At 48.8% G+C, this 15,636-nt stretch overlaps 1 protein-coding gene across 1 annotated transcript in view; it reads right to left on the reverse strand.

The window, feature by feature from the left end:
- Positions 1–15,636, reverse strand: part of meis1b (Meis homeobox 1 b) — a 68,201-nt gene that overhangs the window by 7,369 nt on the left and 45,196 nt on the right. Inside the window, exons 9-10 of the mRNA XM_084709369.1 lie at positions 12,293–12,369; positions 1,076–1,134 (exon numbers count right to left, since the gene is read on the reverse strand). Coding sequence (XP_084565495.1) covers positions 1,076–1,134; positions 12,293–12,369 — 136 coding nt within the window. The remainder of the gene's footprint in view (positions 1–1,075; positions 1,135–12,292; positions 12,370–15,636) is intronic.

Raw genomic sequence — 15,636 nt, forward strand, 5'->3', positions numbered from 1 at the left:
CTGCTATCATTGAATATTCATCTCAGATGGAAAATGTCAGACGCCAGTCAATATCTATTTAAAGAAATGTTGCACAGTTTTTTTGTAGCCCTTTAAAAAAAATCCAAGATAACTTTCAAAGACAATATATGGCAATATCAAACATTGATGCAGCCTGCTGACTAAGCTCGAGATTTCCACCGCAGTGTCCTCAGACACAAATTGAAAAAATGAAGCACAGCCTCAGATAAAAGAAACAAGAAACCTGAAACTTACTCCCCACCCCCCCCTCCTCTACCGTCTCTTGTTCTGCTTTCTCATAGAAATCCACTTACCTCCGATATAGGCTGTTTGGGGGTCACTCGAGCAAAAATAAGAGCTTGGCCTCACTGAATGCCTTTGAACTTTACTGAGCCCCTAATGCCAGGGTGACCCCTGACCCCTATTACAGGTAATAAAGTTTACGGCAGTCCAAACCAAGCCATGCACCAAGGGAGCGCTCACAGCAGCCGCAAATAGAGTGAGGGAGGGGTGGGAAGGCAGGGGCCGAAAAGCCAAACAAGAGTCACTCCCCCCATCCCCCCCCCCCCCCCCCCCAAAAAAAAAGAACGAGGTCTAGTTCTCAGTGTTTTGGAGTATTTTTTTTGGAGGGGGGTGGGGCAGTATTTTTTCCCCTTCCTCTGTAACGAGGAGAAGAGAGAGAGGGCGGGGGGGGGGGGGTAAGACCTCGTGGAGAACACTGCTAGTGCTGTGGTCGTGAATCCCACTTTGTTAGAAACAAAATCATGGATTTTGGCTTTCGGAAATGAACAGTGCATCGCGTTCTCGTCAAAACCCAAATCGCACGTCACATAGATTAGTGCTGCAGTTAATGCTGGTAATATTGTTTTATGGCATTTCTTTTTAGTCCAGACAAGTCTTCAGACTCTTCTTTAGTTCGTCAGTCACTCTGGTTGAGTTCCAGGTAGTTTATGTTTGGTTCCGGGTAGGGAGGGGGGCAGACTACTGTATTTACCGGCTGAGGAGTTTCCTGATGCATGGCTTGTTGAGGGCTTTCGCCTGCGGGACTTGAATACAGTAACTATGGGAGACTTGCCTGCTCGGTTCGACTGGTCGATCATAGGCTGGACTATTCTCCTCCTCGCATTTATGAACCTGTCAGGGAGGAGGGGCATGAAAGAGGGGAGGTCGGGAAAAGGGGAGAGGTAGAGACAGAGAAAAACAAAGAGAGACAGAGACATGGTCAGTTTGCAATCTTGAGATCACACCCCCAAAAAACACTTTCTCTCATTACTGCACGTAAAACACGACACGGATTTGAATCCTCGGGTGTAACACGCCGTTGGACCCCTATCCTCCGGCCCCCTGTTCCCTCCCACGACACCACAACAGCAGCATTAATGTAGACTTCACCTCCAGATGAGCCAATGTGTCAGTGTGAAATCACACCTTAACAACCGAGACTGTGTCCTGTGTACGTTTGACGGGGGCAACGTGGCTTGTACAAACTTGAGCGCCTGCAACGTATACGCTGTCAGACCGAGCCGAAACACTGGCGTCTTTGTGAGCGCGGGGCTTAGCGAGGATTTCTCGACTGGGAGTTTGAGACTCGTTGACTCACGTCGATGAGTTGGCGAGGATCCACATAACAACAAGGGCCGAGGGGGTGAGTCTCTGAAACACTAGGCAGTGGTCCGAGAGCTGGGTTTGTGCGGGAATTGTTTGCTGACATATGTTAACATTGCCGATAGAAAAATATGCTGTTTCGGGTCTTGACAGTGCAAGGTGAGTATATATTTTTCTTCCACTGGGAGTGTGTAGGTATGTGCGTGTGTGTGGGTATCTGTGTGTGTCTGTGTGTGTATGTGTGTGCGTGTTTCTGCGCGCAGTGTATTTGCCATATATAGCATAGCCTGGGACCAACCCTTTCACCCTGTGACCCCCAATAAAGGCACATGGCCACTCTACTCACAATCTCCCTCAACGAAACACACACACACGTGCACGCACGCACACAGACATACACGCACATACTCACACATATATGCGCACGCACACATACACACACCATTCTGGCCTTGCTCTGCCTAACCCCTTGTGAAATGCCCCCATGACCTTTACTGACCCGGAGGAGTGAAGGCTCATGGGGGTTCTGTCTTGATTTATGTGCTTCTGCTGTTGCCCCCGCTGGACACTTCCATTTCTTCTTTAGAGGGGGGGAATTAGTCCGCTTTGAGAAGACAATGGCCACGCTACTCTTTTCAAGCTGAAAAGGCAATGGGGCACTAATAGAACTTTTGTACACTGTTTAGGGTAGGGCGAGGTATGAGAGAGTGAGAGAAAGAGAGAAAGAGAGAGAGCGAGAGAGAGAGAGAGAGAGAGAGAGAGAGAGAGAGAGAGAGAGAGAGAGAGAGAGAGAGAGAGAGAGAGAGAGAGAGAGAGGGGGAATGGGATGACCGTGGCGGCCTCTGCTCGCCCCCTAATTACAGAATGGTACCCTCTTGTTTTATGTGTCTTCCTCTTTTTCATTCTCTCCTTCGCTCTCTGCCACCTCCCATCCCTCGGTCTTCAACCTCACATCACCTTTCCCGGAAGAGAGAGGGAGAGAAGCAAGGGAGGAGTGCAAGAATGCACTGACATGGCAGAGCACCATCAAATGAGGGAACGTCTGGAGTTTTATCACCCACTCCCCCACCTCCCCCACCTCCCCATCTCTCCCTGCACTGCTGTGGGAGGGGCGGGGCTGAGAGGGGAAGAGGAGGAGTGAAGGGAGAGAGGCCTAGGCATTCCTTTTATTGCCCTCTCCTCCCCAGGCCCCTCCTTAGCAGACCAGGGTCAACTGTGGGCCATCGCTGGCTAACTGTTGACCTCCTCTCCTCCTCCTCCTTCCACTCTTAAAAAAAAAAAGAAAATCCTCTGCGTTTTCTGTCCTGGTATTCCCCAACATACAAGGCCAGATGCACCATGGGGGCATGAACAAAGGACGAGCGTCTCTCTCACGATACCAACCAGAGAGAGAGAGAGAGAGAGAGAGAGAGAGAGAGAGGAGAGAGGGAGAAATGAGAGGAACATTTACACTAACAGTTAATAAGCCAGCACAAAAAAAAGAAAAAAGAGAGATAAAAACAGATGGAGAGAAGGAGAGAGTAAAACTAAAAAAAAGAAGTGTCCTCCATTAGAGGGTAAGGGTTCACCTTTGTGCGACCCCTTGGCGCTATAAGGCCTGTGTTTACGGCCTGTTCAGTCCCCAGCCTCCCATCGCCACACAATGAGCCCGACTATTCAGCTCTACCCGGGACAACAATGGGGGAGCTATTTTAGTGCGACACACCACTGGTGGTACTTCTTAAAGTGCCCCCCTGCCCATACCCCACCCCTCTCCGCCCCAAAAAAGGGAAAGGGAGTGTAAAAAAGGTTTTTATTTTTTATTTCATTTAATTAAAAGAACATGTATAAGTCAAGTGAGGCATTGGACCACTTGTGTGCTAGTTTTATCCACTTCTTCCTTTCTTCTTTCTTCTCCCTCGTTTCGTTTCTTTTCCCTCCCTCCCTCCCTCCCTCCCTCCCTCCCTCCCTCCCTCCCTCCCTCCCTCCCTCCCTCCCTCCCTCCCTCCCTCCCTCCCTCCCTCCCTCCCTCCCTCCCTCCCTCCCTCCCTCCCTCCCTCCCTCCCTCCCTCCCTCCCTCCCTCCCTCCCTCCCTCCCTCCCTCCCTCCCTCCCTCCTTCTCATTCCTCTAAAAGAGTGGAACTGATTGCGGCAGCGTCTGCCAAGCCCCCACTAATGTCCTATTCTCATCAAACACACACGCGCGCACACACACACACACACACAAGCACACACAGGTGTAGCACAAACTGCACGTGAAATGCCCAATTAAAAGCAAGAAATTGTCTTTTTCATCATCTGCCTTTGTTGCGTGACCAATTAGTGGATAATTTAATAACGGCCGCTGGAAAGATGCAGATTGGTGATACAAAAGGTTATCCTCCTAGCACGTCTATTTAAATGCATATGAAGTTCTCAATTTCTGTCGCTTCGCTCCCCCACCTCCAAACCCACTCACGCTCACCCACACACTCATCCTAGAGGCCATTCCTCACCCACAAGGAATAATAGCCCAATAAACAGACAACACGACCACACACACACACACACGCGCGCGCACAGGCATCGACAACGACACACAAGCCGTGACAATGTAACACGTCCTCACACACACCTGGGCACAGCTCCATCTTTCTACACACTTGGTTTCCTTGCATGTTAAGATCCAACAGTTGCTCAAAATAGCGACCGTACGGCAAGTTCACAATGTAACCACATATTTCTGGCGGCCGTCAATCAATGGAGCTGACAGCATTGAGGTGAATGCAAGTCCTCACAAGCGAATCTTGCGCTTAATCATCAGGATGTTAAACTCGCCCAACCTTGATTGTCTGGTACACAACCACAACACCCAGCCCATATATCTTTCCTACAGGGGCGCACCCACATGCAACCCTACACACAAGCCAGCACGCACACACGCACACAGACACACACGCGCACAGACACACACGCGCACACACACACACACACACACGTACACATCTGCAAGCACACTCTAACACATTTTCCACTCTGTCCTCGAGAATGTCCTCATCCCTATGGCCAAGAGCATCTCCACCTCCTTAGGTAATTAATTGTCATATTATTCTCTCACGCGTCTTTATTTTGAGCGCGTGTGTGTGAGCGTGAGTGTGTGTGTGTGTGTGTGTGAGGTAGGTTCACGGTTAAGAGCATCACTCATTCATTCTCGTCTGACAACCCCCCCATCCCCTATTGGCTCATCTTGCTCTCCTTCCCTCCCCTTCCTTCCTTCCTCCCTCCTTCCGCCCCTTCCTCCCTCCTGTGTGTCGCCCTCTCAGGCTGGGTCATCTTCTCTGCTATGGTCTGGTTTAAATGAACCAGTTTAAATTAACTGGTCCAGCGTTTAGCAGGCTGTGATTTCATTTCCTTGATCGCACTCTCCTGACAACCATACACATTTCCCTCGTACACATACAATGTGCCCCAGCACCTAAACACACACACACACACACACTCCCCATCCCCATACACACAGACTTGGACCTATTAGGAAATGGTAGCTACATCATAGTGTGTGAAAGTATCTCCATAACGTAACATCTCAGTCCCGCACATACACACAGTCCTGTGTGCCTGGCTGCAATTCTCTCTCTCTCTCTCTCTCTCTCTCTCTCTCTCTCTCTCTCTCTCTCTCTCTCTCTGTCTCTCTCTGTCTCTCTCTGTCTCTCTCTGTCCCTCTCTCTCTCTCTCTCTCTCTCTCTCTCTCTCTCTCTCTCTCTCTCTCTCTCTCTGTCTCTCTCTGTCTCTCTCTCTCTGTCCCTCTCTCTCTCTCTCTCTCTCTCTCTCTCTCTCTCTCTGTCTCTTTCTCTCTCTCTGTCTCTCTCTGTCTCTTTCTCTCTCTCTGTCCCTCTCTCTCTCTCTCTCTCTCTCTCTGTCTCTTTCTCTCTCTCTGTCTCTCTCTGTCTCTTTCTCTCTCTCTGTTCCTCTCTCTCTCTCTCTCTCTCTTCTGACTCCCGCCCCCAAACTTGTGGGGGCTTTTCTTGGGAAGCTTCCACAGGAAACCCATGGTTTTTAATGTAAATGTGAAAACTCTAATACGGACCCAGAGACCTTGGGATACAAGCTGGTGTTGAACAAAATAGGGTTACCTGGGCACACCCAGGCGTGCACAAACACATGCACCTCCCCAAGCACACACACACACACAGTCAGAAATACATCAGTCAGTTGCCCATCCTTAAACCCACTGCCACAGATAGGAACCTCTATGAAGCCTATGAAAACAAAGGGACATGAACGAGGGGCTGCAGACTAAGACAGGCCCTGGGGTCATGTGATCCCAACCCATTTCCATCCCTAGACACACACACACACACTCACACAACTCAGTCATCATTAACAGAGCTGTGAATGTCCTCCTAAAGCTGGTTTTACAGAGTAGAGCTGCTGTCTAGGGGTGCTAGACATACACTTTATGAACACACGCACTAATGTAACTAGTCCTGTGTGTATGAGTGTGTGTGTGTCTGAATGTGTCTGTGTGTCTATGACAACCAGCTGCCTCTCGGAGTTATGGAAAGGAAATGTTGACCGCTGAAAAGCACACATGAACTCATTGGCTGTGATTGCGCTGGCTCTGCCACGCTTTCGGACATGCAAACTAGAAGCTGGAGGGTCGAACAGAAAGATGAAGAGGGAAAGAGAAATGGTAAAAGCACATGTTCCCTCTATTCTCTCTCTTGCTCTGTTTATCCCTCTCGTTCTCTCGCTATCTCTCCCCAGCCCCCTCACCCGCCTCTCACTTTCCCTGTCCCTCTCTCCATCCCTTCCCTCTCTCTCCCTCTTTCTCTCCATCCCTCCCCCCTTTCTCTCTATCTGTCGGTGCAGCATGTGGGTCCGAGGTTGGCTGGGAGAGTCATCTATCAATGCCAGAATGAGGGCATTACTGTTGGCCTCGCTTTGCCCTAAAACAACATGGCTACCTACCCTACCCTGCCCTGCCCTGCACTACATAAACACAACGCTGCAGAGGACTAAAGTCTGGAACAGCATACAGCCTGTAGGACAGGATCGACTGGCTCATTAAGCTCTCCATGGTGTGTGTGTGTGTGTGTGTGAGAGAGTGTGCATATGTTTGGGAGAGACAGAAATAAAGCAAAATCAGAAAGAGACTGACGCTTTGGTGTGCTGTATACACAATTCAAATCTGTTCTCTTCTTGTACCTCTCACACATACACACACACACCCACACAACCACACACACACACACACACACAGAGAGAGAGAGAGTCCTGCTGTGAGACACAGTCAGAGGGTTGCTGACATGGTTTAAAGGAGAAATGACAGCAGACACACTAAGGGCGACCCAAACACTCGCACTCTGCCCGTGCCATATCCTCTCCCGCCCGTGTCATATCCCCCCCCTGCGCCCACAGCGGGCATCCCCGCCAGCTCGCCGATGTTGGCAACAGAGGTGCAAGCAACGCTAATACTGGCATGACCAATGTTTCAGAGTTCTGAGTAAGCAAAACGAAGGACAGAGAGGGAGCGGAGGGGAGAGCGAGGGAGAGACAAGGATGGAGAGAGAGAGAGAGAGAGAGAGAGAGAGAGAGAGAGAGAGAGAGAGAGAGAGAGAGAGAGAGAGAGAGAGAGAGAGAGAGAGAGAGAGAGAGAGAGAGAGAGAGAGAGAGAGAGAGAGAGAGAGAGAGAGAGAGAGAGAGAGAGAGAGAGAGAGAGAGAGAGAGAGATTGCAGCCAGGCACACAGGACTGTGTGTATGTGCGGGACTGAGATGTTACGTTATGGAGATACTTTCACACACTATGATGTAGCTACCATGAGAGAAGGCGAGGCAAAAAGAGAGAGAGAATCCTAGACTCCAGTGCGGGCCAAGTATAGGAGCATACAGCAACACTGACTGGTATTACAGTAACCTTTTTTAATGGCACACAGCACACATGAAGGCCTTTTCTGTTCACCTCCACTCTGGATTTCCCCCCCGCCAAAGAAAGGATGAAAAGAAAGCAGGATGAGTGGGGAGAGAGAAGAAGAATACAGAGAGAAAGGGAGAGCAGAGTGAGGAGAAATACAGGTCTTGCCCGAGGCACGGTGTTATGATGTAAGAGCAAGAGAGAGAGAGAGAGAGAGAGGCTGGGGGAGGAGTGACACACACACACACACAAGCACACACACACACACACACAGTCTGTGTGCTACCACCACTAACACAAGACAAGAATGAGCACATGCACGCACACGCAAACACAAACACAGCTACTTAGTTACCAAAGAAAACGGAAGAACTGTCGTGGTCATATTCATGGTTCAGTTTATGCAAATGCCTGTGTTGGAAGTAACTTCCAGTCAATTGTAATACCACACATGCCAACACACCCACCCAAACACACTGTCTTGATATATCATATTATTGACTGGAGTCAGATCGAATCCAGCAACGAAATCCAGCACCATAGATGGAATGAGATCATGCCATATCATTTCTATTACTTTGGTCTAACTATGACTGTTCTGGATATAGGTGTTCTTCTGCTGAGGTCTATCCAATCTCTGTCCCCTTTCGATTCTAAATGTGTCTTTTGTTTGGTCCATGTGATCCAAAGGTAATGTGGTGGAAGGTGTGTGTGTGCACACGTGTGTGTATAGAGGTATAGAGGTAGTGCTTGTATGTGTTTTTGGTCCATGGTGCTCCAGTGTGTGTGTATATGTGTGTGTGTGTGTGGTGGTATTTGGTATAAATGTCATGGAAGTTCACGCTAAAGCACCTTGACAGAGCCACAGTGTGTGGAAGAAGCTTGAGGGCATGGACTGAAACCTGCAGCGTGCACAAACACACACACACACACACACACAACCCTCACCAAAGCAGAAAGAAAAATGAAAACACTTAAAAGCTTTTGTGAAAAGCCACATAAAACCGCACAGACTTGCTCTATCTCCCCTGTGTCTGTTGGGACTCAAAACCCAAACACACGCTGTCCAGAACCACCTACCAAGTAGGTCAAAGGTGCCATTTTACTTCGTTACCAAAGACACACTGCCAAAAGATACATGCCCAGGGCAATTGTGCACACAGACACACACACACAGACACACACACACACACACACAAACACACAAACTCACTCACACTCCCCCACCCCCCAAAAATCTTCTCGCGCTAAGCAATCATCCCCAGCTTTCCGTGAACAAGTTCCAACATCTCTTTCTTCGGAGCTGTCAACAAAGTGAAGCATGCCAGTCATCCAACCACCTCTCCCTCTCTCTCTTCTCTCGCCCCGTTTCGGGAAACCCGATCCGCCGTGTGTGTGAACACGGTTCCTACTAAGTAGCGTCGACACTCGCTGGCTACGCAGGGTGCACACACACTCTATGCTTTTAAGACGTTCGTAAAAGGGGGCCTTATTGACAAAACAATCCCTGGCCGAGGCTTAAACACTGTCTTTAAGGGCATTATTAAATTGTAGGCAGGAAGGGAGGCATGGGCAATGGTGGAAACCCGATGACCTGAACATTGATTTTTAGATCACTGGAGCTTTATGGAGTCCTTCTCAGAAAGAGGGGTGAAGATACAGAGACAGCAGAGAGGCAGGGGGGAGGGGGAGAGAGAAGCAGTGAGACAGAGAGAGAGAGAGAGAGAGAGAGAGAGAGAGAGAGAGAGAGAGAGAGAGAGAGAGAGAGAGAGAGAGAGGGAGGGAGAGAGAGAGAGAGAGAGAGAGAGAGAGAGAGAGAGAGAGGGAGGGAGGGAGGGAGGGAGGGAGGGAGGGAGGGAGGGAGGGAGGGAGGGAGGGAGGGAGGGAGGGAGGGAGGGAGGGAGAGAGAGAGAGAGAAGAGAGAGAGAGAGAGAGAGAGAGGGAGGGAGGGAGGGAGGGAGGGAGAGAGAGAGAGAGAGAGAGAGAGAGAGAGAGAGAGAGAGAGAGGGAGGGAGGGAGGGAGGGAGGGAGAGAGAGAAGAAAGACAGAGAGAATGAAAGGAAGAGAGAAAGAGAGAGAGCGAGAGAGAGAATGTGTGCCAATAACTGTATGTTTCAAATGTGCAGGCCTGTGTAGAACAGACACACACACTTACCCCCCCCCCCACACACACACACACACTTATATTCTACATTCAAATTCAGATTGTGGTGGATTCCCTCGTGCTGTGTTTCATACCCATAATTCATGAGTGATCTGCTCCCCTACCCATCCTTTAGCATTTTATATTTAATCTACAGCACACAGGCTCACGCCTCTCATTAATATTACACACCTACATGTGTGTTAACACGTCTACCCTATGTGTGTGTGTGTGTGTGTGTGTGTGTGTGACGACAGCACATAGCCCTTTAATATCTAGATGACGTCTTCCTGGAAAAACTGTGCTGATGTGTCAATAAGGTACTGTAGGTTTTCACGGGGCATAAATGATGACTGAAAGATCCACTTTACACAAGGGACGTATCGATAGGCTGCTTTATCTTAATGTCGTCTGTGGAAACATCGTACGGGACATATTTGGACAAAGATGGTGCCATTTGGTAGATTTCATCACATGTGGGAGAGTATGTGTGCGCGCGCTTGTGCGTGTCTGCTCCGACAAACAGAATCACAGCTAGGGAAATTGCCTTCACCAAATCAGTGGGTCAGGAGGTAACATCACCGGGGGTTGCTATGGAGACACCCAATGGCGGGGGCTTCCCAGAGAGAGCAACAGCGAGCCTATGAAATGACAGTTCCGTCTCCCCTAACCTAACCCAGTCCATGTTCTCTCTCCCTCCTGGTCTTTCTGTCCCTGCCCATGCCTCCCTCCTGGTCCCTCTGTCTCTCTATTGGTTATTTTCTATTCTCTTGTGAACACTACGGCGTGCTCTTTATTGCTTCCTCTCTATGACCATCTATCGTCTCTACTCTGTATTGCTCTCTCCATCAAACTAGCGTGTACAAACACACACACTCGCACCCGCACGCACAAACACGCACACACACACACAAAGAAATGTGAGGGGGCAGAGCTATCCCAGCATGCAGGGTTTAACAGCTAATACCCCATAGATTAACCACCCCCAGTTCCTCTCTGAGACACACACATACACGCACGCACACACACACACAAGCACACACACACACACACACACACAAACCCCTGAAGATTAACCACCCTCGGCTCCTTGCTCTCACACAGTCTGCTTCGCGAGAGTACCACTATCACCCTCTGAGGAAAAAACCCAGAATGCACAGTAAGCCTTTAGTGACCGAGCCTCTGTTCATGTGACGGTGTGCGACACACACATGCACACGCGTGCACACTGAGCTTGGCTGAGAGAATTGATCCCCCATGGATTTCGGAGGGGTCATGAATTGATAACCCCGACAGGATCCCTGCTTGTCAGAGGGCTGCGTCCAGCTGTGTGTGTGTGCGTGTGTGTTTAGCCCACTCGTAAATGAATCATCTGGATAGGCTGATAGGCTGTGGTCTGTTTCTCCGTTCCAAATGTGAACAGCGGTTAGGTGTTTGTGTTGATGTGAATGACATTGCTCTCAGTGATGCTGTGAACGCGTTCCACTCGCTCCCTAACCTCCTCACTGTCACTGTGACTGTTTTTCTGGCCCGCACATGCATGCCTGCACACGCACAAACACGCACACACGCACACACACAAACGCAAGCACGCAAGACTGTTGGATACATCAAGACCAAATGTAGTCAACAAAATAGATTAGAGGTGTAATTGTAGCCCTGGACAAAAGTACTCCCTGGCACTTAAGTAATCGGAAACCTCTGTGTGGGAAATGGGCATGTGTGTCGTACCATGTAGCCTGGGCGTGCGTGCGAGATCAGTAAACGTAAGTGTCCATGTGTAGCTATGAGAATGGGTCCGGAGACCCTGACTTCCTGGTCAGCACGTGCGTATGCTTTGGCCTCACTTGTACGTTGAAGGCTTTCTCCCTTTCCAACCCTCACAACAAAACAACCGCTCTCAACCAGCACCTCCCTTCCCTCCTTAATTAGCCATGGCTAATAACAGTAAACATGTGCTGATAGCCATCTCTCTGACAAGGCAGCACAAGGCCACACAGATCCAATAACGAGTCATACCGTTTTCCACGGTTCAACCTCAGGTTGAAATAAATACTGTGATGACAAAAGTCAAGCTAACGTCCATTAAAAAAGCTGGTTAGTGCCGCTCATGGTGCAACCTAAGGGGTTGATAGAGCAGATGACCAACTAGGTGAACCTTAAAATTGTACGTAGCCAAGCTAGCCTAGCTTAAAGGCTAGTTGGCCCCCATATCCCACCACACTAAGTTTAAAAGGAGCTGGTTAGTACCCTTTTGTAACAAGGCAGACTGGTCAGCATTAGAGTCAAATCATGTTTTGCCCCATAGCACACTTTTGTCGGTGAACTTTTTGAATCAAGAATTTATTAAACATGCGTGCTGGTAGTTTAAAAGCAGGGCGCTGATGTTTTGGGAGAGTTAATGCTTCGTCTCGTAAGTGGAAAATCACTTGGGGCGATCTCTCTTTGGGCGGATTGATTTGGGTGGAGATGGCGCTCTAAATGGTGAGAGGGAGACAGCGATCGTTTGTGTGTGTGTGTGTGTGTGTGACTCACTGTCAATTTTGGGTTTGTGTGTGTGCGTCCGGGGGGGGCGGGGTGTGTGTATTACTTCCAATCATTAGAAACTCAAGATAGCCGGAGGCCAAACCAATACCGCCTGCATGTAAACAACCCCCAAATCCAGACTTACCAGTTGTTCACTTGAAGGATGGTGAGTCCTGTGTCCTGCGCCAGCTGTTTCTTCTGCTCTTCTGATGGGTAGGGATGCTGTAGGTACAACAAGAGGGAAGGACAGAAAAAAATGGACAAGATAAGAAAGGTTGAACGTGAACTCATTCATGGGGAGTTGTGTTGCTGTTTAAGAGGTCTGATTTGCCTTTTGAGAGAGAGGAGGGGCAGAACAAGTTATACACAGCCTACACACACACACACACACTCACACACACACACACACATTAGACTTCTCAGACACATATACAGCTATTAATGACTGCCAGGGAAGTCAAAGAGTGTGTATGTGTGTGTGTGTGTGTGTCTACCTCTCCAATCATTAATGGAATATGAAATTTTGTAATTAATGGCAGCCAAAAAGCCAAGCCAATTAGAAAGTGAAGTGAAGTGGAGAAACAGCAACAGTAATTAGTGACCTCCTTCCACAAACGTATTCCAGACGACTTCTCCTTCAAGCCACGTCACTCTGCATGCAAACGTAGGCGAAGGGGGCTACATGCGCACGTACGCGCACGGATACACATACGCACCCAACCAACCACCAACACACACACACACACACACACAGAGGGAGACGTCGCGGAAACACAGACAAAGGATTGAACCGTTCTTCTGGTTTTCCTCTCTGCGTCCCTCTGATCCCATGCTGTGCGCGACGCAAGGTGAACGAGGGAGCGGCTTGATTTCAGATTTGAGATTTGATTCAATCGTTCTTGTTTCAAGCCAAGGCCAGGTAACTCATGGTCCCAAATCTAGCGTCAGCTTTCCCCCCAAAGCCCTCGAACTGACGACTCCATCCATGAGGGGGGGGAACATCACAACCCTGACCCTAGAACAGTGGTTAACAAGCACACAGACACACACACACACACACACACATCCCCCAAACCGTGCGCAAATGGCTTAACTCGACCCACCTGTTTAAATAAATAGAATGGATAAATTGGATAAACGTATGAAAGTATGAAAGTGTGTTGATTTATATTAGCGGCGGGTTTGTAAGGGTAGCAGAGAGCCTTGTCTGCCACAGACAAAGTCCTGTTCATGACCTAGACAACACATTGCCTGTGCTGCAAGGCACACAGAGCCTGTAAAATAGCAGGGGTGGTTGGGGGGGGGGGGGGAGGGTGTGTGTGTGGGGATGTAGAAGGGTTGAAGAAGGAGAAAGGTTCAGGGAGGAGGGGGTTTCTAAAACTTGTGAGCCACTCGGAGAAACGGCACAGTGTGTGCACCCAGAGATGAGCAGATTGATTTTTGTAGTTCGGCATCTCACCCATGCGAAGAACTACAATCCCCAATGTGCTGCCACTGACAGGCCTTGAAGGACAGGCATGAATAACCCCTCCTAATGATTGCAATTAACGCTTAACACCAGTGGCACTAGGAGGCAACTCAAAGGAGCCTTGTGCGCTACTGTGACATGCTGTAGGTTATACGGGAACACACTAAATGAATAATCAGACATGTCAAATCATCCAGGCGCCAACACTTTTATGTCTCTACTCCTTTTTTTGATGCTGTAATGAATCGGAATGCCTTTTATGTTGAGGCAACCCAGGGATAGAGGGAAAGAAAGAATAAAGAGAGAGAGATAGAGAGACACAGAGAGAGAAAGAAAAATATGTTTTCCCGTTCCTGGTCCATGTTCATGTGATGGTTGTGGGGGAGTGGGACCACAGTGAGGCTAATTTCATGCACAAAGTTATAATTGCACTGTCGCCTCTGGCCAAATTTGAGCCCATTTTTTTCTCCCTCCATTTACTCTACTCTTTGTGTACGTCCTGTGTGTGCGTGCGTGACTTTAGTCATTGTGTATTGTGTGTGCGACTTTAGTCTTTGTGTGTATACTGGGTTTGTGTCTCCAACTGTGCGTGGGTGCAATTGTGTGTGCGTCTGTATGAGAGCTTCACTTGTTCTTTAAGACAGGGACCTGGGTAATTATACAAGGCTGTTATAATGCTCTCTGTGTATGAATATGTAAGAGATGGTGAATGCAAGCGTGTGTGTGTGTGTGTGTGAGAGAGAGAGAGAGTCTGAATGTGAGAAAACGGCATTCCAAAGCAAAGGCCTCAGTCATCTGATACTCAAACGCTCTGAGAGTTAGCTCGGAGCACTAGACACACACAATATCAAACAAACATGTGGCCTCACACTCTCAAATGCGCACACACACACACAACTACACAAAGTTAGTCAAATCACGGGTGTGTCCTGTAGTTCCTTTCCCATTTTTGCTACCTCTCTCTCTCTCTTTGATGTCATATCATGTTTTTGACTGACAACAAAAGAATCATCTTCAAAAAGATATGTTTTGAATAAAACACAGATTTGAGTCAACAGACTTAGCAAGTCGGAGAGGAATTTGCATGTCCATTCTACCTAATATGTATGTGTGTGCGGTGTGAATGAAGAGGAAGGAGGAATGACCACCTCGTGACAACACAGGGGAAGGCCGCCATGCCAGTGGCGATAGCGCGACACAAACACAGTCTGTTCTACTGCTTGGACTTCCCACACGCTCACTCACACACATGCATGCACACTCTTACATACATACACGTACACACATCAATACAATGACTCGTTGCCCATGACTTAAGAAATGTTCAATATGTCAACAACAATCCAAAACAAAACTCTAGGGCCTCTGAACAAAGTTTTCCTGGAGAAGCAGACTGACAGTATGAAAGTGTTTTGTGTCCGGCTTTCAGAACCACCAAATTAGCTCCTATCTGTCAAAACATTGTGATTTAGGTCCTGGTTGACAGCAAGCCAGTTTTAATAATGTCTAAGAGAGATGTTGGTCTTTTTAATCGCCTTTGGCTTTGGCTCAGGGGGTGAGAGAAAGCCCTTTGTGAGAAAAGCAATAACATGTTTAAAGACCAGATGGAAAGTTTCGTCGCATCCCTCCCTCCCTCCTTCCCTCCCTCCTTCCCTCCCTGCACCCTCCCTTCTTCCCTCCGCCTATCTTAATGATATGTCTTGTCCAAATATACGACTCCTTTCATGAGAATTTCCACCCCGATCCACTGCACGGGTTGCTGCCAAGAGAGCAATGCTTTTGCTTCTTGCCCTGCTATGTATCTTATCTCGGGCCGAGTGTGTGTGTGCTTGTTTGTGTGTGCTTGTGTGTGTGTGCATGAGTAACAGAGGATCTGTAACCCTCCCTCCCTGTCTCTCTGTCTTCCTCCCCGACCCCCACGGACGAGAACAAGACGAGGGGAGGTAAAGAGAAGGAAGGGGGTTGGGAGCGAGTTATTTGGAGCCAGTCCTATCATGAGAGATAAAAGCCGAGAGAAAAGA

This window comes from Hypomesus nipponensis, chromosome 11 (assembly GCF_054491055.1).
Source record: "Hypomesus nipponensis isolate SF chromosome 11, ASM5449105v1, whole genome shotgun sequence".
In the NCBI taxonomy this organism is placed as follows: domain Eukaryota; kingdom Metazoa; phylum Chordata; class Actinopteri; order Osmeriformes; family Osmeridae; genus Hypomesus; species Hypomesus nipponensis.